The sequence below is a fragment of the Podarcis melisellensis genome (genome assembly GCF_964234715.1).
Source record: "Podarcis melisellensis genome assembly, chromosome: 11".
Classification (NCBI taxonomy): Eukaryota; Metazoa; Chordata; class Lepidosauria; order Squamata; family Lacertidae; genus Podarcis; species Podarcis melisellensis.
Genome location: NC_138543.1, coordinates 53,291,163 through 53,315,896, shown reverse-complemented (window position 1 = coordinate 53,315,896; position 24,734 = coordinate 53,291,163). Strand labels below are relative to the sequence as shown.

General features: G+C 44.2%; 1 protein-coding gene across 1 annotated transcript in view; it reads right to left on the bottom strand.

The window, feature by feature from the left end:
* The window catches only part of SMAD7 (SMAD family member 7), a 109,572-nt gene extending 87,500 nt beyond the window's left edge, over positions 1-22,072 (bottom strand). Inside the window, exons 1-2 of the mRNA XM_081929871.1 lie at positions 21,966-22,072; positions 14,270-14,360 (exon numbers count right to left, since the gene is read on the bottom strand). Of these exons, the coding sequence (XP_081785997.1) occupies positions 14,270-14,309 (40 nt within the window). The 5' untranslated portion in view covers positions 14,310-14,360; positions 21,966-22,072. The remainder of the gene's footprint in view (positions 1-14,269; positions 14,361-21,965) is intronic.
* Positions 22,073-24,734: the final 2,662 nt, after the last annotated feature.

The window sequence follows — 24,734 nt, the reverse complement described above, 5'->3', positions numbered from 1 at the left end:
TGGTATCTTGTTATGCTTCTTGCAGTGTAAGCCTCCTACGGATTATTTGCAGATGGGCAGAAGCATAAATAGTAAATAGGTGCACCGTGCTCTGTAGGACGCGGGTGGTGCTGTGCGTTAAACCTAGGACTTGCCAATCAGAAAGTTGGCAGTTTGAATCCCCACGACGGGGTGAGCTCCTGTTGCTTGGTCCCAGCTCCTGCCAACCTAGCAGTTCGAAAGCACCTCAAAGTGCAAGTAGATAAATAGGTACCACTCCGGCGGGAAGGTAAACGGTGTTCTAAATTAACAACTGCGGAATCCGCTCAGAATCAAGTCCTTTAGGCTGCAGAACTTGCTTAGGAGTAAAAGCAACACTGTTATGTACTGAGCTGAATCCTAGAACAATAGGATCCAGAACGCAGCAATCTGATTGGTCCGCAGGAGCTACCCAATCCAGCTCCAAGTGGAAGTGAATCAGCAACATGATTGGCCTACAGGGGCAGCCAATCAGGCTCCTGGATAAAGTGAACCAGCAACCTGATTGGCCTACAGGAGCAGCCTGGAATTAGCCAACCACGCGGGGCCCATTGTGTAAATAATGTATATATTGCTAGAGGTTTTGAGGAAAGTTTCACTCATTGCTACTACGAGCTGAATAAAGAGCATGAAATTCACACTTGACTCTGAGTATATTTCAAACACTGAACTCAGTGGAGTTGAGTGTACTCTAAGTACACATCGTATAGCGTTGCTTTGTTGATCTCAAAACCACTGACAGTGCTAGCATCTTGTATAGGGGGATAGTCTTGGATCAGGGACCTGGTACTTTCAATGGGGCTTGCGTTATAGAATGAGCCATTGAAAGTTGATGGGGCTCAAACCCTCAGTGAGTTAGGGGCTCAAACCCCATAGTGGGTGCAACAGTCAAGAAGGCGAAAAAGGGAAGTGAGGTGCACACGGGGCTCGTCAACCTTGGGACGGGAGCCCATCTAGGCAAAGGAAAACTCTGATCCTAAGCCTCTGTTGCCTTGCAGGATATCTTCGGGAGAAGGAAAGGCAAAGGAGTAAACCCCACACAAGTCCAGAGTGGAGTCCCTAAGATAGTTGGATGGTGTCTTGTACGCCTCCTTCCGGCAATTCCTGCAGCCAAGCTGGTGCCAAACATATTGCTCTGCTTCCCAAGAGGGGGGTCTTGTTGTCTGGGCAGCCCAGGACCTGCAGACACACTGCCCAGGCTTGCACCCCTGGGAGGCCACTTTGGTGCTGCTAACGCAGTGGTTTGACTTCACCAACGGAGGCGCATTCCACTGTCTCTTGAGACAGACAGATGCCAACATTTCACTGTTGGGAGCCGACTTAAATCAGATGCAACTGCTGATGTGAAAAGTTATGTCACAGTAAACCTGTCTGTCTGTGGGATGCCAAAAGCCTCTTCCTTCCTTGTTTGTTTTTGCAGCAGCTGCTCTTTGAGAATGAATTGGTACCTTTCAACCGCTGCACGGAGTGGCAACAATTCAGCAGGTGCGCCTGCCCCCTTTCACTTCTGTTCAGTCCTGGTGAAGGAATGGGTTTCTGTGTAGTAAGTTTAAAACTGACTCAAACCCCCCCTTTTTGTTCTTTCAAAAGAGAGCACTTTTAAATGCGTAAAACTTGAGCTGTTGAGCAAAAACATAAACAAGCTCTCTCCTTTATCACTCACGGCAAGGGATGGCCTTGGCTCTCTAGGGCAGTGTTCCCCAACCTTGGGCCTCCAGCTGTTTTTGGACTACAACTCCCATCATCCTTGACCACTGGTCTTGCTAGCGAGGGATGATGGGAGTTGTAGTCCAAAAACAGCTGGAGGCGCAAGGTTGGGGAACACTGCTCTAGGGGAACAAAGAAAACACGTCAGAACTTTATCTAATGTGCTGACCACAAAATACACGCAAGACTGATGTCTGGGGAAAATGCCAAAAGCGTGTTCCCGGAGATGGTGACCTCGTCCCAGATAAGAGTAGGAAGAGGAAGATCCTTTTATGGTCAGAAGTACAGGAAGGAAGATCCTTTTATGGTTGAGAGTACCAGAGCAGGAACATATGTGATGTCAACCTGCGTACGTAGGCCGAGGTGGTTGGGCTCCTAGGGGAGGAGTGAGAGGGTGCCTGGAGGATATATAAACTGCATGAAACCTGTCATTTCTTTGGACTTGCTGTGGACTTGATCACGCAAGTGCCTTCTGCTATCCGGAGAGCAGAATAAACTCTTTCTTTGAACCAACTCGGTGTCATTTGACTTCCTTCCTCCTGTCCCGGAGCAACGCAGACCCAATCGGTGAACTCCAATAAGGCTACACTGGAAAAGTCATCCCCTGTCTAGCTCTGCATGTTGTGCATCCATTTCAGAATAAAGCTTCTGTCCGTAAAAATGAAGGAATGAATGAATGAAAGCCACAACAAGCCAACAATGAATGAATGAAAGCCACAACAAGCCAATGCACACAACCAGACATGTGTTTGCTGCCTGGCTAAGAACTGAGTCCCCATTGCCTAAGATTCCGCTCAGCTTGTGCACACATTACCATTTATCGTGGCTCCAGCGAGCTCATGCTGATGGTGTTTGAAATCAAGTACACACGATGTTAACCCCAATTCATATGTAGCCTGTATTTCCTTGAGAAACAGTGCTGTCTGATGCGTTTCCCCTCAAATCAGCTCCCATCCGGTTTGAAAATGTAAGCCGCCGTAAGTTGAGGTGTGTACGTTTTGAAGATCAGTTGCACATGCTCAGATGACAGATCCCCTGAAGCAGAGTTGGGGAATGCAAGCACAAGTCAGGTAATGTGCATCGATTGAAGAAATCCTCACCCCCTTGCTGACGTGCCCAGTAACATAGGACTTGAAACACAGCAGGGGGAAATAAGCTTGTTGCATTTTTAGCTGCTAATGCGTATGTACCATTAGTCTGGCAGATGGTGAGAGCAAATGCACTTGGGTTGCAAGCAAGGTGCATGGTGAATTAGCACGCAACCACTGTGGCCTGCGTCAAATCAGCACAATCCAGAAGCCACAACTCATAACAATTGTGCACCGTTTACGCCGTCTATTAACCCATTTTCAAGCTGAATTCAAAGTCCTGGTTTTGACCTTCACAGCCATAAGCAGCCTGGGCTCAGAGTGTATTAAGGATCTCTTCTTGTTGAGATCTACTGTTGATACCTACTCGGGGTACGAGCAACACAACAGGGCCTTTTTTTGTTCGGGTGTCAAGAATGTCATACGTTCTCCTAAGGGACTCGCCTCTGGCCTATCATGCACACATTCCAGCAGAGAACTAAGACATTTTCGCTGTCATTTTGGGGGTGCTCCGTTTTAATGATGACACCTGCTAATTTAAATGTGGTTGCAGAATATTTAATTCCTAACATTGTTTAATTTCTAAGAAGTTTAATTTCTAACATTGTCCATTTGTGCTTTTTGTTTTACTTGCTTTAAAAAAAAAGATTTTTTTGTTTGCCACTGGAAAAGGCAGGATTTAAGTGTTAGAGGACATTCGGCACAGAAACATGTGTGTATACCTTTAAGAAGTTTCTGGGATTAATTGGCTGCAGGTGACCGTTGCTATAAAGGAAAAAAGCTGAGTTTTGTTGCCTTGCCTGCAGGAATAACATCCACTAGAGCTTGTGTTTATTTGTTTAGTAATAAAGTCTTCGTTTTTCCGTTTGGTGTTTTTACACCTATGTCTCCTGGAGTCACTCTGTCCTCTGCCACCGGCTGGCATCCCCCTCCAATAGGTTATGGGCCCAGTCCCCAGTCTTGAGTGGGCAGAGACAGAGCGTGAAAAGAACCCAGAGACTGGAAGCAACTCAGCGTTTCTCAAGCAGCTGGCTGTGTGAAGGCATCGGCAGGGAGTGTCTGTTTGGGACCAGGAGCCGAACATTTCTTCAAGCCACGTGTGAGTAAGAACTGAGTGGAAAGCTGAAGGCTGGGTGGTGCCATGGCTGGACTTGGAGCTGGAGCTCAAGGGGGAGCTTCCTATTTTCCAGTAGAGAAACTGGGAGAGTCCAATTATATGTCATGGAGTTTACAGATGCAGGCGTTTTTAAAGAAAGAACAATGTTGGACTGCAATTGTTAACCCTCCTGTAAAAGAGGAGGATGAAGAAGTAGATGAAGCAGACCAAAGGCTGGAGGACAAAGCCTATGCCAATTTAATTCTGAGTTTAGAGAAGTCTCAGTTATCTCATGTGCGAGACCTTGAAACAGCAAGTGAGGTTTGGCAAGCACTGAGAGCAATACATATTAGAGACACTGCTGGCAGCAAAATTACTCTAATGAGAGCTCTGTACCGAGCCAGACTAAGTGAGGGTAAATGTGTTTCAACACATCTTCAAAGAATGCGTGATTTATTTTCACAGTTAAATGAACTTGGGGAACATTTTTCTGAACAGGGAAAAGTTTATATTGTGCTGTCTTCACTTCCTGAGTCATGGGACAATTTAGTGATGACTCTGGAAGCAATCCCAGAAAGCCAATTAACAATGCATTTCTTAACTGGCCGTTTGCTTGATGAGGAGGAAAGACGCCATGAGAGGAAGGCCACAACCCCTCACCGTAACTCCAGAAATGGGAGGCAGTCCAGTAAAAGATATGCAACTGATGAGGAGCGGCATCCTAAAGAGGTTGTAGACCACAGAGAGGAAGCAGCGTTCACAGTTAGAAGATGCTATCGTTGTGGGTCAACCAAGCATTTAGTATGACAGTGCACTGTGTCTGTGGGAGAAAATACAAGACAAGGGCGGCCTGCGTTTGCTGGGAAGCGAGGAAACAGGAAGAATAGAATCCAGTATGTTTCTGCAGCAGTTCGAGGCACCAGTCACGACGTTGGACAAGACTGGATTTTAGACTCAGCAGCAACAAACATTTTTGTCAAGTCTGCACAAACCCTTGTAGAAAAGCAGCCTTGTAAATCTGTAAATGTAGTACTAGCTGATGGAACAGCGCATGAGTCAGCTGGAAAGGGTAGTGTGAATATCAACTGTTTAAGTACCAAGTTTACCAATGTTTTATGTGTACCAAGCTTAGAAAATAATTTGCTTTCAGTTACAAGTCTTGTTAAGCAGGGATTTAAAGTAACCTTTTCTGGTTCAGGCTGTAGAATAGAGAAAGCTGGAAAAGTGGTTACAGCGTCGCTACAAAATGGTTTGTTTGTTTTGAAAGACCAGCTAGTAAGTGAGTCTGGGGCATGTGTTAAAGCCTGTAATAGAGCCTTGCATGATGAGTGCCAGCATCTGTGGCATCGTCGTTTGGGGCATGCCAATTTCCGCAGTATTGCAAAAATGCCAGAATTAAGCAAGGGAATTAAAATGAAAAAATGTTCAGTTTTTCTAGACTGCAATACCTGCATGGAGTCTAAAAGTAAGCGAGGGTCTTACCCTGAAAGTACTAGAATTAGCAAGAGGCCATTTGCTTTAGTACATTCAGACCTTTGTGGGCCATTTGCAGAGTCTGAAGGAGGAGCAAAGTTTTTTTTGGTTCTTGTGGATGATTATAGCCGGTATACTTGGGTATATTTGTTAAAACACAAAAGTGAAACTGGTCAACTGATTAAGAATTGGATCAACTATATAGAAAGGCAGTTTCCTTACAAAGTTACCCAGTTACAAAGTGACCGTGGAGGCGAGTTCATGTCTGAAGCCCTCCAAGTTTGGTTGAAAAAGCGTGGTATTTGTCACCGTAAATCGTGTCCTTTTTCACCTGAAGAAAATTCAGTTGCAGAACGCAAGATAAGATCTTTACAAACAATGTTAGATTCAATGCTATGTGATTCTGGCCTATCCAGGAAGTATTGGGGAGAAGGAATTCTGTGTGCTAACTACATACAGAACAGATTGTTTCATTCTACCATAAACAACACCCCTCATTTTTTGCTTTATGGAAAAAAACCCTTTTTGGACCATGTTAAAACTTTTGGTTGCTGGGCTTGGGTTCACATCCCAAAAGGACAGAGAAGGAAAGGTGAGCCCAAGGCAAAGAAACTTAGGTTTGTTGGCTATCAAACTTGGTCAAAGGGGTATCGTTTTGCACTAGGGCGTGGCAGAGTTGTAATATCAAGACATGCAGAGTTTTGTGAGCAAGATGGTTGGGTTCGTTTACATGGAAATTCAGAAGTTATGTTATATTCTGATAATACAGATAAATTTGTGAAATCTGAGGAAGATAAGCCACAAATTAAAGAAAGTTCTGAAAGTGACAGTGATGAGGATTCAGGGGGTGAGGATCCCAGTACACAATCTCCTAAAGCTGAACCAATTTCTCCTGAGCAGGATGAATCAGAAGGGGAAGATAGTTCAGAGGGGGAGAGTGTTCAAGTTAGAAGGTCACAAAGAAGCAATAAGGGGGTACCTCCAGAAAGGTTTACTATACAAGAAGCTAAAACTGTTGATGTGAAAAAGGAACCTTGTGATTATGAGGAAGTTTTAAAGTTACCACACCAGGAAATAGTAAGGTGGAAAAATGCAATGAAGGCAGAAATGAAATCTTTAGCAGAACACGATGTCTTTACCATTGAGCCATTGCCAGAAGGAAAAAAGGCAGTGGGCTGTAGATGGGTGTATAAAATAAAACACTTGGCAGGTGGTGATGTTAAGTACAAAGCCAGACTGGTAGCACAAGGCTTTACTCAAAGAAAAGGTGAAAGCTTTGATGAAACCTTTTCTCCTACTGCAAGGAGTGAAAGTGTACGCTTATTGTTAGCTCTTGCAGCACAACGTGGGTTTAAGGTAAACCATTTTGATATTGAAACAGCTTATCTTAACGCAAATCTGCAAGAAGAAATTTTTATGAATCAAGCGCCAGGTTTTGAGGCAGGAGAACAGAATTCTGTATATAGGCTGAACAAAGCAATTTATGGGCTCAAACAGTCAGCTAGAAATTGGAACGAATGTCTTGATAATGCTTTAAAAAATCTTGGTTTTAAAAGAAGCTTAGCTGATAACTGCTTATACACTAAAGGAAAGGGTGATAAACAAGAATTGTGTTTGTGTTATGTTGATGATTTGCTTTACTCTACAAAAGGTGACAAGCAAGTGAAAAAATTTGCAGAACAACTAAGAAAGGAATTTAAAGTAAGAGATTTGGGGCCAGTAAAAAATTATCTCGGTTTAGAAATTCAAAGAACAAACGATGGAAGTTTTTTGTTGAGTCAAAAAGACAAAATAGTGGAGTTACTTGAAAGAAACAATATGCAAAACTGCAAGGGAATAAAAACCCCAATGGAAATAGGTTTTTTCAAAAATGAAGAAAAATGCACAGAACCTGTAAATCCTGAAATGTACCATTCAATAATTGGAAGTTTATTATACATTTCATTGTGGAGCAGACCAGATTTGAGTTATGCAATTGGAATACTAAGCAGACTAGTAAGCTGTCCTACAGAAAACGCCTGGAAAGGTTTAAAACGTATTTTCCGGTATCTAAAGCAAACACTTGATTATTGTTTAAAATTACCATCTTCAGGGTCCACAAAATTGCAGTGTTACGTGGACAGCGATTGGGCCAACCTGCCTGATAAAAAATCAATTTCTGGAATGGTATTTCAATTTGGAGATTCTTTAGTAGGATGGAAATCCAAAAAACAAACTATAGTGGCCACATCATCAACTGAAGCCGAATACTGTGCATTGTCGGAATTATGTAATGAAGTAAAATTTTATGTTCAGATCCTCAAGGATATAGACGTAGAGTGTAATTATCCTATTCAAGTTATGGAAGATAATCAAGCCGTAATAACCTTGTCTGGATCTGACCTGTTTAGAAACAAATCAAAGCATTTAGAAATTAAATACCAAAATGTAGCTGAAAATGTAAAACAGAATCAGATAATGCTGAAGTATTGTGAAAGTACACAAAATGTGGCGGATGTATTTACAAAAGCGTTAACCCTTGAAAAACATACACGACTGGTAACAAAGTTGGGAGTTGCAGTGTGTGGTATGTAAATATGTTCTTTTCTGTTTAAAATACTATTGTTTCTGTTTGAATGAGAGGGGGTGTTAGAGGACATTCGGCACAGAAACATGTGTGTATACCTTTAAGAAGTTTCTGGGATTAATTGGCTGCAGGTGACCGTTGCTATAAAGGAAAAAAGCTGAGTTTTGTTGCCTTGCCTGCAGGAATAACATCCACTAGAGCTTGTGTTTATTTGTTTAGTAATAAAGTCTTCGTTTTTCCGTTTGGTGTTTTTACACCTATGTCTCCTGGAGTCACTCTGTCCTCTGCCACCGGCTGGCATCCTGCTCCAATATTAAGTACTTGAAATAAATATGTAAATTCACATTTCTGGGTTTCGGTGAATTTACAAACTTACAGGGAGAACAAATTTACCTGTGCTGGCCTCAAGCCAGAAAAGGCTACTTGGTTAACACCCTTACGCTTGCAAAAAGGAGTTATTGGATCATTAACAGCCATAAGCAGACGGGATGTAAGCGCAAGGAAGCACATTACGGCATTTCTTCACATTGCACAAGCTTGTCATGTCACAAAGATTTTCACCTCCCCTTCCACCCCCACCTGAGAAATTAAGATTCTCAGACAATGTGAAAACCCCTAATGAATTTCTTGTTAATGAATGGAGGTGCTGAAATCATGACAATAAAAGGCATGCAGTGTATCAGTCACCGATGGTGCATTTATAAAACAGGAGTGAGGAGTTCGTGGGGAGATAAAAAGCACATCTGCTATGTGCTAATTAATCAAGCTGATTAAGACTCAATTTGCAGAGTATCTAGGCAGAGCACCGGCTCCTGAAAACCAGCTTCTGTGCAACTAGCCTCTTAAGTGCAGCAATCTCATAAAAGCACCAATCAATGTGTCTGTGTGCGTGTACATGTGTGTGTGTGTCTGGTGCGGGGTATTTGGCAACATTATCTGCCAGGCCGTGGTCCTATGGAGGTGTGAGGTTGGAATGGGGGGGGGGGGAATTAAACTGCTATTGGGAGTGGGAGACTAAAGACGAAATGGTAAAGGCGGCAATGATTAAATGGGCTACCTTATTAAGGAAAAATTGCAAAAGACGATGTATTGGCGGTACTTGACACCCAGCAAACTGGTGAAAATGTACAGAAAAGGGTCAAATCTATGCTGGAAGTTCCACAAGGTAGAGGAAACCCTAATCCGTATGTGGTGGTCATGTAAATATACTAGTGAATACCGGGAGATGATGATTCATACAAAATTAGAAAAGATCCTTAAGATCACATTTCCCAAAAGACCCGAGGCATTTCTGTTAAGGATAACAAGTGATGGTATTCCGAAAGATGCACCCAATCTCTTTTTTTAAATGCGACTGCCACAGCTAGAGTAGTATACGCAAAAAACACACAACAACAACAAAGGAAAGAAAAAGATGTACCCATGAAAGAAATGTGACAGAATAAATTGACAGAATACACAGAATTAGTAACTATAACTAAGAAATAAGAATGAGTCACGGATAAGAGACGAGTAGAAGTGCTTTTAAGAGTATCTTAGAAGGTATAATAGTCAATTTAACCTACAAGTAGGAATGAACACATGAGCAGCAGATAACATTAAATAAAAGATGATTTGAGATGAAAATGGGTGGAATAATAGATTATAAAGCCGACAAAAGACTACCTAGAATGCCATGGAGAGATGGAATGGGAAGTCCGAGGATAAGAGATAATGATGAATGCTGTATGATGTATATGTAAGTTGTAAAAATGCATAAACAAAATAATAAAAAAGGAAAAGAAATATGTGACCCACAACAAGCAGTCATTGCTGCTCCTAGCAGCCCACAAGGCTGACCATTTGCTAAGGCCTACCAACTAAGATTACCAAGATCGGCTGAATCTGATTTTCTGACCTGGCTGTGTCTCATGTTATGCAACAGCGAGAGGCTCTCACTTTGAGCGGAGATGGGTTCTGGGAAGGTCATACACAGCGTGCATAGCCTCCGATCTAGCCAAGCCAAGTGCAAAGGGAGACCATGGCCCAGAAGGCTTGTTTCTGGGGAGGTTATTCTACAATGCATAAAAGACGGCTTGCTCTTCCTGATCAGTTCTTTCGATATTGAACGAGCCCCTTTCAACATGCTCACATGCGTCTCTTCTGTTCTGAAGAACTACTCTCTGTGAGTGCGTGGAATAGTGGCTGATATAGGTCCTTTCCCCCCAACATCGGTGCAGACGGTTCATAGGAGGGCACGCTTGCGCTATTTTGTGGTTCTGCCTCATTTTCTGCTCTTTCCGGTGTGGCAGCCATCTTGCAATATGCCGTGACCCCACTCCAGCCATTTTGTATTATGGCATAACAACAACAACAACTTATTATTTGTACCACGCCCATCTGGCTGGGGTTCCCCAGCCACTCTGGGCAGCTTCCAACAGAGATTAAAAATACATTAAAGCATCAGTCATTAAAAACTTCCCTAAACAGGGCTGCCTTCAGATGTCTTCTAAACGTCAGGTAGTTGTTTATCTCCTTGACATCTGATGGGAGGGCATTCCACAGGACAGGTGCCACTACTGAGAAGGCCCTCTGCCTGGGTCCCTGTAACTTGGCTTGTCGCAGTGAGGGAAGCACCAGAAAGCCCTCGGAGCTGGACCTCAGTGTCCGGGCAGAACGATGGGAGTGAAGACGCTCCTTCAGGTATACTGGGCCAAGGCTGTTTAGGGCTTTAAAGGTCAGCACCAACACTTTGAGTTGTGCTCGGAAACGCACTGAGAGCCAATATAGGTCTTTCAAGACCGGTGTTATGTGGTCCCGGCGGCCACTCCCAGTCACCAGTCTAGCTGCCGCATTCTGGATTAGTTGTAGTTTCCGGGGCACCTTCAAAGGTAGCCCCATGTAGAGCGCATTGCAGTAGTTCAAGCGGGAGATAACTAGAGCATGCACCACACTGGCGAGACAGACACGGCAACCGTTTAGTGACCGGCACTCACCGGCTTTCTCCAAATTCCCAAATGCGCCCACTGGCCCAAAAAGATTGCTGACCCTCAGCTGTGCAATCACAAAGGACATTGGATGTGCTCTGACTTTGTAGGAGGCCCTAGTGGGTCAGAAAGAGAGACAGCCAACTGAAGGCATCTTGCCTGGAGGCCCATAACAAATGTGGCATGGAGCCTGACCACAGGGAGATGGGAGTTTGTTTGTTTGTTGCACCATGTCGATAACATGTAAATTGGGCCTCTTATTCACACTCAGACACACACACACACACACACACACACACACACACACCAGAGTGCCCTTGCTGTGCAGTCCAGCAAGCCTCTCGTCTTGAGCCAGCATTTGTAAAACGATATTTCTATATTTACTTAAACATCTATTTAAAGAGGAATCCTTCATAATTACTCACCCACAGATAGATGACACTGTTTTGGCTGTGTTTATTTAGTTTCTATTAGCGATTGGCAAAAAGTCTACTGTGGCTTTAAAGCAGCTCTAGATGAATGACCCCTTGATCATAAAATAAGGTACACTGCCTTTTTCTCTTTTTTTCTTTTTAGTCCTTGTGGGAAACGGATGGCAGAAAGACATATATCAATGTCTCCTCCTATCGTTTCCAGATAAAAATACAAAAATCCAATAAATTCTAATGGGACTGGCTTAAGAGGCAAATTCTCAGAAGGACACAGTGGTATTTTAAGTATCCTAACACTTTGGGGGTCATACCAGACTGCAGAGAGACAATATGCAGAAGTTCAATTAAGTGATCTTAAATATACACCCTTAGTTGAACGCCCAGGTCCCATTTCTGACACAGTGGGTTACCACCACAAGTATTGTTTACACCTGTTCAAAGTATGCATACAGGACCAGTCACCATGACAGCTATTAGCAGAAGCTATAACTAGCCTGACTTTCATTTTGTTGGGCAATTTTTTTTATTAAAAAAAGAAAGAAATGAATTTGGTGGGATTTGGACAGGGCAAATACGCAAACTTTGCATTACCTAAATGTCTTTCTAGGAGATTCATATTTATGTATATTCTTTTTAAAACAAATCTAATTGCAAATCCCATTTTATAACACTCCAAGGTTGCCTGTGTGGGATGCAACCCTATCGTTTGGATAATCTAACACTGTGGGCCAGACAAGTTTAAACCTTCTGTTGTGAAGTTTGGCTCAATCAGGGTTGGCTAAACTATTATTTGACTACAACGCCCATCATCCCTGACCACTGGCCATGCGGGCTGAGGCTGATGGGAGTTGGGAATCCTAACAACATCTCAAGGGCCACATGTTCCCCACCCCTGGGTTCAATCCACTGGAGAGGGTGGTTCAAGTGTATGATTAATAAAACAAAATAAAAAACCTCCTAAGGTTAAGACCAGGCATGCAGGTGGCACTGTGGGTTAAACCACAGAGCCTAGGACTTGCCGACCAGAAGGTCGGCGGTTCGAATCCCCGTGACGGGGTGAGCTCCCATTGCTCGGCCCCTGCTCCTGGCAACCTAGCAGTTTGAAAGCACATGCAAGTAGATAAATAGGTACCGCTCCAGCAGGAAGGTAAACGGCGTTTCGGTGCACTGCTCTGGTTCGCCAGAAGTGGCTTAGTCATGCTGGCCACATGACCCGGAAGCTGTACGCTGGCTCCCTCAGCCAATAAAGTGAGATGAGCGCTGCAACCCCAGAGTCGGCAACGACAGGACCTAATGGTCAGGGGTCCCTTTACCTTTACCTTTAAGGTTAAGACTTACTGGAATGTGTTAACTCATACCACAGTCAGACTGGAGTTGTTTGGAGAATCTCTTCCCATAACACGAAATATAGTTAGGAACTATGACATAGCAGCTTAATTGGCTGAGCACTGGACCATTTAGATCAGTATTATCTGCTCTAGCTGCTACCCGAGAGATGGCAGGGAGTTAACACGCAGTCATCTGCAGGCAGACCACATGAGCCATCACAGAGTTATGGCCAGACCTAAAAGGCTTGTCTTGTTCCCAAGTCAATTTACTGAGTATCCTGGGAGATGCCTCATAATCTTCCGTAACGGCCGGGGGTTCGCTTAACAATTCGCCTAGGGTTCCTCGTGCACATGTGTCCTGTGGGAAAATGTTTCACAAAAGTACAGGCAGCTCCCCACTCCCCGGGTTACGTTCCGAGTCACTATGCGTGTTGGCGAAATTGTGTATAACTGAAACCCATCGAAAAATCCGGCAAACATCCGCACTATATTTAAAGCACTGTTGTAAGACTTTTTAAGAGCCATGGCTTCCCCCCAAATAATCCTGCAAGCTATAGTTGGTTCAAGGTCTCCTAACAATTCGCACCACGGTTCTCAGGATTCTTGGAGGAAGTCGCGATTCGTGAAGTGGTATATAATAGTGCTTTAAGGGCATAGTGTGGATGTGACCTTCATTATTACAATCACCAGCAGAACATCACCCTCCGTGCATTTATCGCAGTATAGATTTCTTCTATTTCTCACCTCTCTTGGCTTAGCTTCTCGACAGGCCACCTGTTTTCTTGCAGAAGAGCAAAAGAGGCTAATCCAAGGCTGCTTACGCAGTAAACCCATTTGTAACATAAAAAATGTCGTCTCTCTCAATCTGGAATGATCCATGCTCATCCTCAACATGCTAGATCATGCCACCCATAAGGGTAGATGTAGTAACTTCACAACATATCTGAAAACCCTTGCCTTCATTAAGATATCCATGCATTTTCCTCCTGACTTGAGAAATGAAGAAGGAAGTGCCTATTACAGGTCTTGGTAGAGTGTCAATTGGACAGGTCTGGATAATCACCCTCCTGATGGCTGGCACCACATACATCTGTTCTCAAACTGCGGGATAGCACAGAATTAACCTGCAATGAGCTTTTATTTTCTGAATGATACGGGTTTCTCAAGAAGCAGCTTTTCAGGGGCGAATTTTTTTGTGACAGATCTAAACTGTGAGTGGACTACGTAGGGGGGAAACCCCCAAACACTCTAGCGTCCATTGCTTATAGAATAAAATCTGAGTTGGCAGCCTATGTTCTTCTTTGGCATGTGGGAATATCCCTTTGACAACTGTGAAGCTGTTGTCAGCAGACTCTTGAAGTCCTGGAAGACCATCACAGTCAACGATGTCATATTTGCTATTGAAAGACCAGGTGTTAAGAGTGGGCACACTTCTGAGAACTGCCCTCCTGGCATCTGCCACATCCTCTTTGAATACCAGGCCCAAAGGAAGTTTGCTCTCCCAACCGCTCCACAACTACTACTTACAACAAGAAGGCCCAAAGCACTCCTGGGGCAAAATTAGAATAGCAAGAAGTAGCATCACACTCAACTCACCTGATTTTCTGGAAGATGATGGCTGTGTGTTCCTGAGCATGGCTGTTGACTTACAATCACTGGCAGCGGCAGCAACTGCAGCAGATGCGTTCTGTGCAAAAGGTTATATTTTAGTTTCTTCTTCTGTTGCTTTGAATGTATATATTGTATTTTTAAAATTCTTTTTATTGAATGATTTTCATGGATAACAAAGGTACATAAAACATCTCTGTTTTCAGTTCAGAGTCCTATCCATAGGTTACATCTGGTATGGGACGTTGCTATCACAGGCATTGTGAGGTTGTGGGGGGAGAGTTTTATTTTGGGGTGTTTTATTTGATGATTTAATGTAGGCTGTAAACTTCTTTGATATTTTTGTTCTTAAAAAATATAAAGTGTTATAGAAATGAAATGAAAAAATAATGTTGCAAGGAGAAAAAGACAACAATAGCGCCAGCAGAAAGAAAGAACAAGCGTTTGCAGCAATTACGACTGCGTCCCTTCCCCAAAGGAGTCTACAAAACTGTTACCTAAATCTTGTGCCATGGCTTGGTCTGCAACACGACACAGGGAACATGCAAACAACACAGATCTGCCACATCTGTGGCAACATGAAAGAGCGAAGAAAGTGAAGCAATAACTATTTGAATGGGAAATGCTCCAGACGAAACAGCACCCTGGTAGTGTTATTCAAATAGATTAAGAAAGAACAGAAAAATAAGCAAGGCTTTAGCATGCAAAACACAGCCTTAATTCCTGCAACAGCCGGTGACAAATTGAGAGTCACCCGTAAATCACTGCAGAGTATCTTGTGAGATTCGCATCTTGGGCCAAGATGTAAGGCAGCCAGGGCGTGCTTGTGAAATGGGACCAGCCCATTTGATATCGTTGCATTTATATATCAGTCATCGGTGGAGGGAGTGCAAAGGACTTGCAAAGAGGAAGGAGGGGAACCTCTGGGGCTTTTCTTTTCGCTTCTGAAGAGGGAACAGAATCCCAGGCCTTTCCTGATATGCCCTGGTCGCTAGCCGTGTTCTTAGGAAGTCAAGAGGCCACAGATTCTGTCCCGGCTGTAAATAAATCGGATTGCATTTTGGCAGGGCCCGTTTTAAATTTAAAAGGCACAGGGCTGAGGAGGAGGAGGAGGAGTGATCCTTTTTGCTATAGAGATGTATCAAGGCCCCATCTCCCTGCGCCAACCTCTATATCCCATTCCCGTCATCACCCTCAGCCGCTTTGGGCTGCTGCTAAGACCCGGTATTTGCAACATGCGCCTCCTTCCAGTCTGCTGCTGGAACAGCGTCATGTTCTTGAAACAGAGCGGGGATAACGGAAGTTCCGTCCCCAAACAGCTTTGAATATGTCATCATTTGCCTCGAGCCCCTGCGCTTGGCACCGTATCACTTTCCAACTCAGATTCAGTAAGGCTTGATCACTTCCAAAGGGGACAATTAACAGTGACATCCCAGTGGCGTCTACTCAGAAGTAAGCTTCACTCAGGTCAACACGGACCGCTCCTATGTAAGTGCATGTAGGATTGCAGCCTGAACTGGTTTGCACCTATCCTGCACCCGAGCATCTGACCAACGCAGCTTACGGATGCACAAACTGCCCATGCGATCAGGTGGTCAACCAGCTAATGGGCAGGGCCTTCAAAGCCCCTCTTGGGTCCGTGGTACAGAGGTCCCACGCTTAGCCCTAACAGAAGGCCACCGCACCCTGATAAAACGTACTTGGTTCTTTAAGCCCTTTGAAAACCAATGTAGCAAATGGGGTTAGGGATGCAGGACGTCAGTCAAAATAGAATTTTAGAGAAAGCCTGTGCCATTTATGAGCCACGAAGCCAAATGGAATCCACTGGGGTCAGGCATGGATTCGCTAGAGAATCCATAAACTGTATGGATTCACCATCAGGTTGAGTAACAGGAATCACAAGCTGCACAGACCTCCGGCCTTTATGTCAGGTTTCCGTTTTCATTTTGGAACCATTCACCGTTAACGTTTTACGTAGACACGCAAAATGCTTTTGTGTGTACATGGGTAAAATATATCGGGCAGTATCCAGTGCACTCGTTCTGCTGGAGCGCTGTTTCTTAGCCTTTTCTAACCCATGCCCCCTTTCAGCCAACAGAAAAATCCCATACTCTTCCCATACTTTTAACGTCAAATAATAATTTTGGGATAATAATAAAAGTAAATCTAAGTATTTATATTCCTATATATATATATGCAAATTAAAAAAAAAAAACACCACCCACATGAAATTTCAAAAAGGCGCCTTCAATTATTATTAATGTGAGAATGGATGAGCCGTGCTTGCCTCATCTCAGGTCACTTTCAACAGCCAGTCTGTCGCACCTTTGCTTTAATAGCCACAAGAGCAGAAACACCAGCTTTGCAATGCCATACAGATGGTATAATGATGAACAGAGCTGATGGAAAAAGAAGAGATCCCCCATCTGGGATGGCTATATGGGAAAAAGGCAATTCAACAAATATACAGCGGTTCGTCAGCGGTTAATGGGAAAGTTTTTTCCTGAATGTAGAAAGTTTGCAAATTGCTTACGTAGTGTTTGATGACATTCTGGCTCTCTCCAAACTGCTCTTTTTTTTGCAGGTGCATTCTGCAACATGTAACTGATGCAAAAAGTGATGGACTTACACCAGACCACCCGTCCAACATTCTGCATTATTAGTTGTGTGATGTTCCCACCGTGTCACCATATTATTGCTGTCTGCAGGGGCACTCTCAAAATACAGTGCAGCAGAAGCAGGATAAAAATTACCCGGAACTGATGCACATAGAGACCTAAGAAGTTACAGGTTTTCAGCATTACTTCAGGGTAATACGCTGATTGGAAATATGTTCAAATCAAAACTTCTGCAGTCTCGAACAGTGATGAAAGCAGGATCTCATATAACCGCCCCAATACCATCACGAGCACGAATCATCATAAACGCACAACAAAAAAAAAGGAAGTCTGCAAGGGTCCTGTGGTGTCGAGTCACCTCAGTATAATGTATTGTCTCACACAGTTGTGTAGCAGTTAGTGAACACTCTGCTCTAACTTTCTTCTTTCAGTGATCACAAAATTACCCTGTCCGGCTGGAACATTTGATATCCACCATAGCAGATTTCAGTGTTTGTACTTTTGTTGGTCCCACACAATGAAAGACACAAAAAAGGTAACATGATATTTTTGCTAACAGAGATGAGGCTTGATAGTAGGTGAGAAAGGGTTGTGTAACTGTGTTCGTTTCTTTTGATATATTTTCTTCCCTCCCGTCTTCCCTCCTGGCCCAGGAATAAAAGAAATAATTCTATACTTCTCTGTCTCTCTTTTTAATTTGGGGCCAAGGATTTAACAGCTTGCGAGAGCACCAATTCAGAGACAACAATAATGTTACATTTCCTGGCACTGAAAAGAACCCCCTGCCTCTTCAGTCACTTCAGGATGGCCTGATGATGGAACTTCCATTGTATCTGTGAACATATCCAAAGTGAGAACGGCCAGTTCACAAGGAAGTTGGTGTGTCAGAAAGGAAAGATGTTTCTTCACAGTGAAAATACTGCCATGTGGAATTTCAGAATATAGGCATCAGGGTCATGGAAAGAAAAGGAGCCTTTAATTGAAGCTGCAACGCTTTCCAAGATAGGTGTTTCAGGCGGATTCTGCTGAAAGGTAAGCTTCCATGTTACCAGATGGAAGAAAATTTTACAGCTTTTGCCAGCCAAGTGACATCCACTTGCATTATATATTTTGGAAAGCTGTGTGTTTATCCGTTCATTTGGACACCTATTAAGATATCAAAACCAATTTTTTTGGTGATGGTTGCTGAGATCAAAGAGCCATTTTCTGTCTGTGTTTGGATATAGCAGGACACCATTTTGAATCAAGATGGTGGTGGAATGAACCTGATCAAAACTGACCTTAGCCACTGATTTCAAAACTGTACTGATTTGTTGGTTTCTTGGAATTCCTGAGCAACTCTGGGAACAAGGCTTCCTGCACATAGACTGGCTACATATGTGTTCTAGTCATGACAAAGAGGTATAATTTCTAGATATTCCATTTGACTCTGCCCAAGAGCAATTAGCCATGGCAGAAACCCTGGACCTAATCTTGAGTGGTGCTCAGTACCTGCTGCAAGATGTAGGTGTTGTCAAGCCAACCATGAGTGCAATGACCATGGTGGTATTAAACTAAACATTTTGTTGTTTTTGTTGTTTAGTCGTTTAGTTGTGTCCGACTCTTCGTGACCCCATGGACCAGAGCACGCCAGGCACTCCTGTCTTCCACTGCCTCCTGCAGTTTGGTCCAACTCATGCTGGTAGCTTCAAGAACACTATCCAACCATCTCGTTCTCTGTCGTCCCCTTCTCCTTGTGCCCTCCATCTTTCCCAACATCAGGGTCTTTTCCAGGGAGTCTTCTCTTCTCATGAGGTGGCCAAAGTATTGGAGTCTCAGCTTCACGACCTGTCCTTCCAGTGAGCACTCAGGGCTGATTTCCTTCAGAATGGATAGGTTGGATCTTCTTGCAGTCCATGGGACTCTCAAGAGTCTTCTCCAGCACCATAATTCAAAAGCATCAATTCTTCGGCGATCAGCCTTCTTTATGGTCCAGCTTTCACTTCCATACATCACTACTGGGAAAACCATACATGTAAACAAACAACCAATCACCAAGCAAACCCAACATGGCCATTTTTGACTTCAAAAGAGCAAACTTTCCCCAAATGAGGAGATTGGTAAAAATAAAGTTTCTTCTGTAGAGAAGAAGCCGGTCTTTCAGATCTTTGGAGCCCAAGTCATTACGTGCTTTAAAAACTAACATGAGCACCTTGAATTGGGCCTCGAAACGAACTGTTGCTCATCATTCTTCTGCAGGCATTTGGGCCAGTCCTTCTGATGGAAGCTGAGGGGGCCTCTGCAAGTGCTGCCATCAGAAGTGGCACCAAAATAGATAAATAGTGCAGGCCCAAAAGTAGCTTTAAGGGGAACTGATATCTGCATTGGATCTCATTTTCCTAAAAATAACGCCTTACTGATTACTGGGTTGCCCTCAGGGAATGGACACAAACAGAGCTCCCGCTTGTCGCCTTCCAAGAAATGTTTGTTTCTTTGTAGATGGGCAACAAAATCTTTGTGACACTGGAATGGTGTCTCGGATCATCTTACCCGAAGCCAGGATTTGGAAATTATATTTATGGCTAAACTCAAAGCTGCTCCAAAAAAACTCTTGAGCAAAACCAGCTAAAGAGGGAGAAGGCAAGTGTTAAGAATTATTAATGTTATTATTTTTACGTGTGTCAGCAGGAAAGACTTTAGATAAGCTAAAAGTCCACTTCTGTCCTTAAAGGTATTCTTGGGATGCTGGTATTTTAACCATATGAATACAGTAATATAAGAAGTCCTCCCCACAGCTGGAGCATTGTAAATCCTGTCCCAATGAATAACCAAGGGAGGCATTTAAAGCATTTACAAGACGGTGGCTGAAGTCCAGCATATGCATATGCAAGGGGATGAACAGACATGTGAAGGACCCCCATGATGTCCTTTTTTATTGTGTATTTATGATGGTTTCAGGGCAGTTATATGTGATCCTGCTTTCAGTACTTGTTTATGCCTGCAAAGGTTTCTGGGCAGACCTACCACTTCATTCCCAATCAGTGTGCATCCCATAACTTGCTTATGATAATCTACAAACTTTTCTTGGCCACAAATGTCCCGCTTTAGTTGTGCTATAGAGCAAGAACGCCCCTACAGACATCAAAAAGGTGGTATGGAAAACTATAGTTAATTCACCCAGGAAGTCTTTGATTGTGGTATGCCATGAAAATAAGAGAGGAGGTGTGGTTTGAGCAGGCCTAGGTCTCGTGTATATCGAACTCAAGGTAAGTTAATGTCTGAACGGGGTTATCAGCTAGGATAAACATAACCTTTGGCTCTTACTTGAGCCAAACAACACAAGCAGTTCCCATGCCCTCCAACTTACTGAGTACCAAAACTGGGAATGTGATTCTTTCCATCTGTGCTCCCAAATCACGTGACCCATGCAATATCATGGAGTCTGAAATATGTGCTGTTATTGGGTCCGTGCTGTAACAGCTCCCAAAAATCATTGTTTGGAGATGCCACGTGAGATGATGCCCCCCCCCAGCGCATTTTTTCAGGGCAAGATCTCAGTGCGAAGTCATGAGATATCACAGCAGCCAAACAGGTTGCCATGTTCTTGCAGAGAAAAATGGGATGTCCTTTTTTTTCTGGGACACTTGTGGGGTATGAGATTCAGCATAACTACTTGGCATCTGAGGGCAGGTGCCAGGGTTCCTGCAGGACTCACCAATATGCTGACACTGACCCTTGGTACTCCAAGCTGGGTCTGAGAACTTCAATTTTAATTTCCCACGATGCCCTGGAGTGACACTACATCAGGCACAATGCTGCCACCACCAACACGAGGAAAGTCTCGTGCGAGATCACCAGAGACCACTTTGCCCAGATGCCCCTCAAACATGGAGCTGACCCTGAAGACAAACTTTGCAAAAGTTGACTTACAAGTCAATTCAATTAAGAAATCACAAGCAAAGCAAAATAAAAATGAACCAGTGCCTACCCTTCAGCCTTAAAATGTGGCTCTGTGAATGGTTATGCCTTTTTTTTTAATGTCCATGTAGAAATGTGCTTTGATTGAATGCAGCTATTAAAATACCAGACCCGGTTTTATTGGCACTACTATCAGCATGAGTTAAGGAAGTGGGAACTCTCCGTGTCAAGAGGCAACAAGGGGAAAAAAAGACAAAAATGATTGTTGTAAGGAGTTCTAGATCAGGGTGGGCTGCCAGCCAGCTGCTGCTTCTTTTTTAGTGCTCTGACAAGTAAAACCACATTCTGTTAAAGAATCCAGCATTGGGACCCAGCAAATTCAGCAGAATCCAGAATTCCTGATCAGGCTACTGTAGGGTGGCCATACATCTGGAATTTCCCGGACATATCTGGAATACTGCAGTGTCCTGGCAGAAATCTGCAAAATGTCCAGGAAAATCTGGGCGCATGGCAACCCAGGTCGGCAGCGTTGTTTTTTGCTGATTTTCCTTAAAGACAGCTCAAAAACATCAAGTGTGTGTGTGTGTGTGATTTTGCCAAAAAAGCTCATCAACTTTTCTGTCCGGATTTTTGCTGCTCGGAATACGGCAACCCTAGGCAACTGAAAAAAGCCAACTGGCATTTACTTTGTTTTTGTTTAATAGCAATGGCACACTTTTAAAAGGCCCTGCAGAAACCTGCGCTGCCATCGGACCGTTGGACTCATCTAGCCCCATATTGTCTACACCAGGGGTCAGCAAACTTTTCCAGCAGGGGGCCGGTCCACTGTCCCTCAGACCTTGTGGGGGGGCCGGACTATATATATATTTTTTTGGGGGGGGGAATTAATGAATTCCTATGCCTTACAAATAACCCAGAGATGCATTTTAAATAAAAGCACATATTCTACTCATGTAAAAACACCAGGAAGGGGCCACAAAAAACCCCAAGATGCATTTTAAATAAAAGGACACATTCTACTCATATAAAAAAAAAGAATAATTCCCAGACCATCCACAGGCCAGATTTAGAAGGCAATTGGGCCGGATCCGGCCCCCGGGCCTTAGTTTGCCTACCCATGGTCTACACTGACCGGCAGCAGCTCTGCAGGATTTGAGGCAAGACCGTACCTGGAGATGCTGGGGATTGAACCCGTGGCCTTCTGCTTGCAATCCTGTTGAGAACTAGGCACTTGGATCATCCAGCTTCTTTTCATGGGCACTCGAGGGTGCTGTCATGTCAGGGGCCCCAGTGACACGAAGACGAAAGACTTCCTAAACTGCTCAGCAAAGATAGCGGGGCTTCAGGTGCCCAAACCAGCCAGAGACTCAGTCTAGGCCCAAACACGACCCAGGAGCGGAGTAAGGCAGCAGTCCAAGGTCTGTGGCACAGGCGAAGGGCACAACACGCAAGGCAGGCCGGAGGCTTGTACTCGGGAACTAGGCCCAAGGGCCCTGAGGCCTAGGAATCGCATTGCTCAAGAGGGAGGCCTTCTATGTGCTGGCTTCTGAAACCGCAGTTGCAGGCAGTAAAGGAATATCAAGCCCTGCTTACTCACAAGTAGACCTCTTGGCCTAGGAGGCGCCTGTGTGGCTGGAGCCAGCTCATAGGAAATACTGAGCTCGATGGACGCAATTGCCTGACTAAGGTAAGGCAGAGTCTTTTTATTCGTTTTTGTAGAGGGAAGTGAGGGGCAGGTGGGGCTCGTCAGTCTGGGAAGGTAGCTCATCCAGGGGAAAGAAAACTCTGGTCCTATACTTCCACTGCCTTGTGGGATTTCTTCAAGAAAAGTCTGAGTGAACCCAGTGCTTTTTTTCTAAAAAAAAAATGTTTAGGGGTACTGTCATTCCGTCTGAGAATCAGGAAACACCGCGACAGGAAATGAGGCTGCCATCAGGGGTAGCAATGGAACTGACGATTCACCGTGCTAAAAATATAATAATTTTAATTAAAAAAATTTCTCCCATTAGATTCACAAAATATTTATGGGCATGCATACCCCTGTGTCCCCCCAGAAAAAAAATATCACAGAGTAAACCCTACACAGATCCAAAGTGGAGTCCCTAAGAGGGTTGAATGGCGCCCTGCACATTTTTTTCCAGCAATTCCTACAGCAAAGCTGTGCCAAATATATCGCTCTTTTCCTTTGGACCACATCAGCCAGGCTGGGGTGTGGGAAGCCCCAAACCTCCATACATGCTGTCCAGGCTTGCACCCCGGGGAGATTACAGTCATACCTCAGGATGAATACGCTTCAGGTTAAGCATTTTTGGGTTGCGCTCCGCAGCGACCCAGAAGTAACAGAACGCGTTACTTCCGGGTTTCGCCGCTCACACATGCGCAGACACTCAAAATGACGTCACGCGCATGTGCGGAAGCGGCGACCTGCGCAGTCGCGTGTTATGTTCGCTTCAGGATGCGAACGGGGCTCCGGAACGGATCCCGTTCGCATCCAGAGGTACCACTGTAATTGGTTGCTGCAAACGCAACAGTTTGACTTTCACCTCCAGAATTGCACTCCACTGTCTCTTGAGACAGGCGGGTGCCAACGTCAAAAATGTAATATCACTTAGGCCTGCTGTGATTGATAGTTCCTAACTTGAATGAAGAACAGCCCAAACCCGACTGAGTAACAGTTCAAACATAAGCACAAGCACAATTTAAATCTGTAAGATTGTCTTCTGAGTAAATAGGAATCAGGTTGTTAACTGTTTTAGGAGTCTGTTTTGACTAGCAGCGATGGGAAGCTGTAGTTTGTGGCTTGGCACACCTGCTTGAGCTGTCTGGAGTCACCTGTATTTCAAGACCATTCATTAATTCCTGCTGATTTGCTTGGGACTAACCGCTTTCTGGATCATGAAGGTTAATTTTGACGTATCTCAAAGGTGGTGTTGATGCATGGAAGATCCTACTTGCAGGAAGCAGGCAGGACTTCATTATTTTGACCTCTTCCGGACCTATAAATGTCAATGATTTGAATGAATGGATTCTGCCAGGAGATTTGTCTCAATATAGCTCCTCAACAAGGCAACTGTCAGCTTACCTCCACCAGGCTTTGGCCTCTTCCACCTTTTAGGTTTCGAGGCATCCTTGGAGTTGGTCTTGAAGACAAAGCAACATACATCAGGAGAGCTAATTTTATTCAATTGGTTCCTGTCTCAGAACGGTGCCAGAGGAAACGTGTCTCCTTTAAAGCTGTCTCTGTTACCGGCTTGTTTGCCGGAATGACTCGGATGGTAATTATACTGCTCTAATATTGATATATTTAAATCGCATCCAAGCAAAACAAATTAATCCCACCCCCCCTACCTTCTTGGCTTTCACGTTTCTGTGGGGACCTTTCATTTAGTTATCTGCAGCATGGCAAACACATCTTCCAATCCTTGTTTACTGTACAGGGTGTCCACATGTTTTGTGCGCAAAGTATCTTAGCAGCAGAGAGGGGGGATGTGATCGGCTGTGCACGAAGGGCATCGTGTGGTCCCCACTGATATTCATGGGCAAGGCTGGGCAGATAATAAACCTGCCTGCCGCACAGGAATATGCTGTGTTTCATAGGAGCCAACTCCTAAGGGTTGAGGTCTCTTTGCTTCCCCCATAAAATAATTGATGAGGCCAGGGAGGCCCAAAGTTGATGGGCATTTCCATTCAAATGGGGTCTGTGTGTGTGTGTGTGTGTGTGTGTGTGTCGCATCTTGTGATTGATTATTCAGGGTGGGGCTTACCAGCCCCCTGCCAATATTTTATTCAAGCTGTCACCCCTGCTGTGTTTACTTGTCTAGCTCTAATAATCTGTGTTCTGCTTGTGCCTATATTATTATTATTATGAATTATTAGTATCCCACCCATCTGACTGGGTTGCCCCAGCCACTCTGGGCAGCTTCCAGTATATAGTGGTA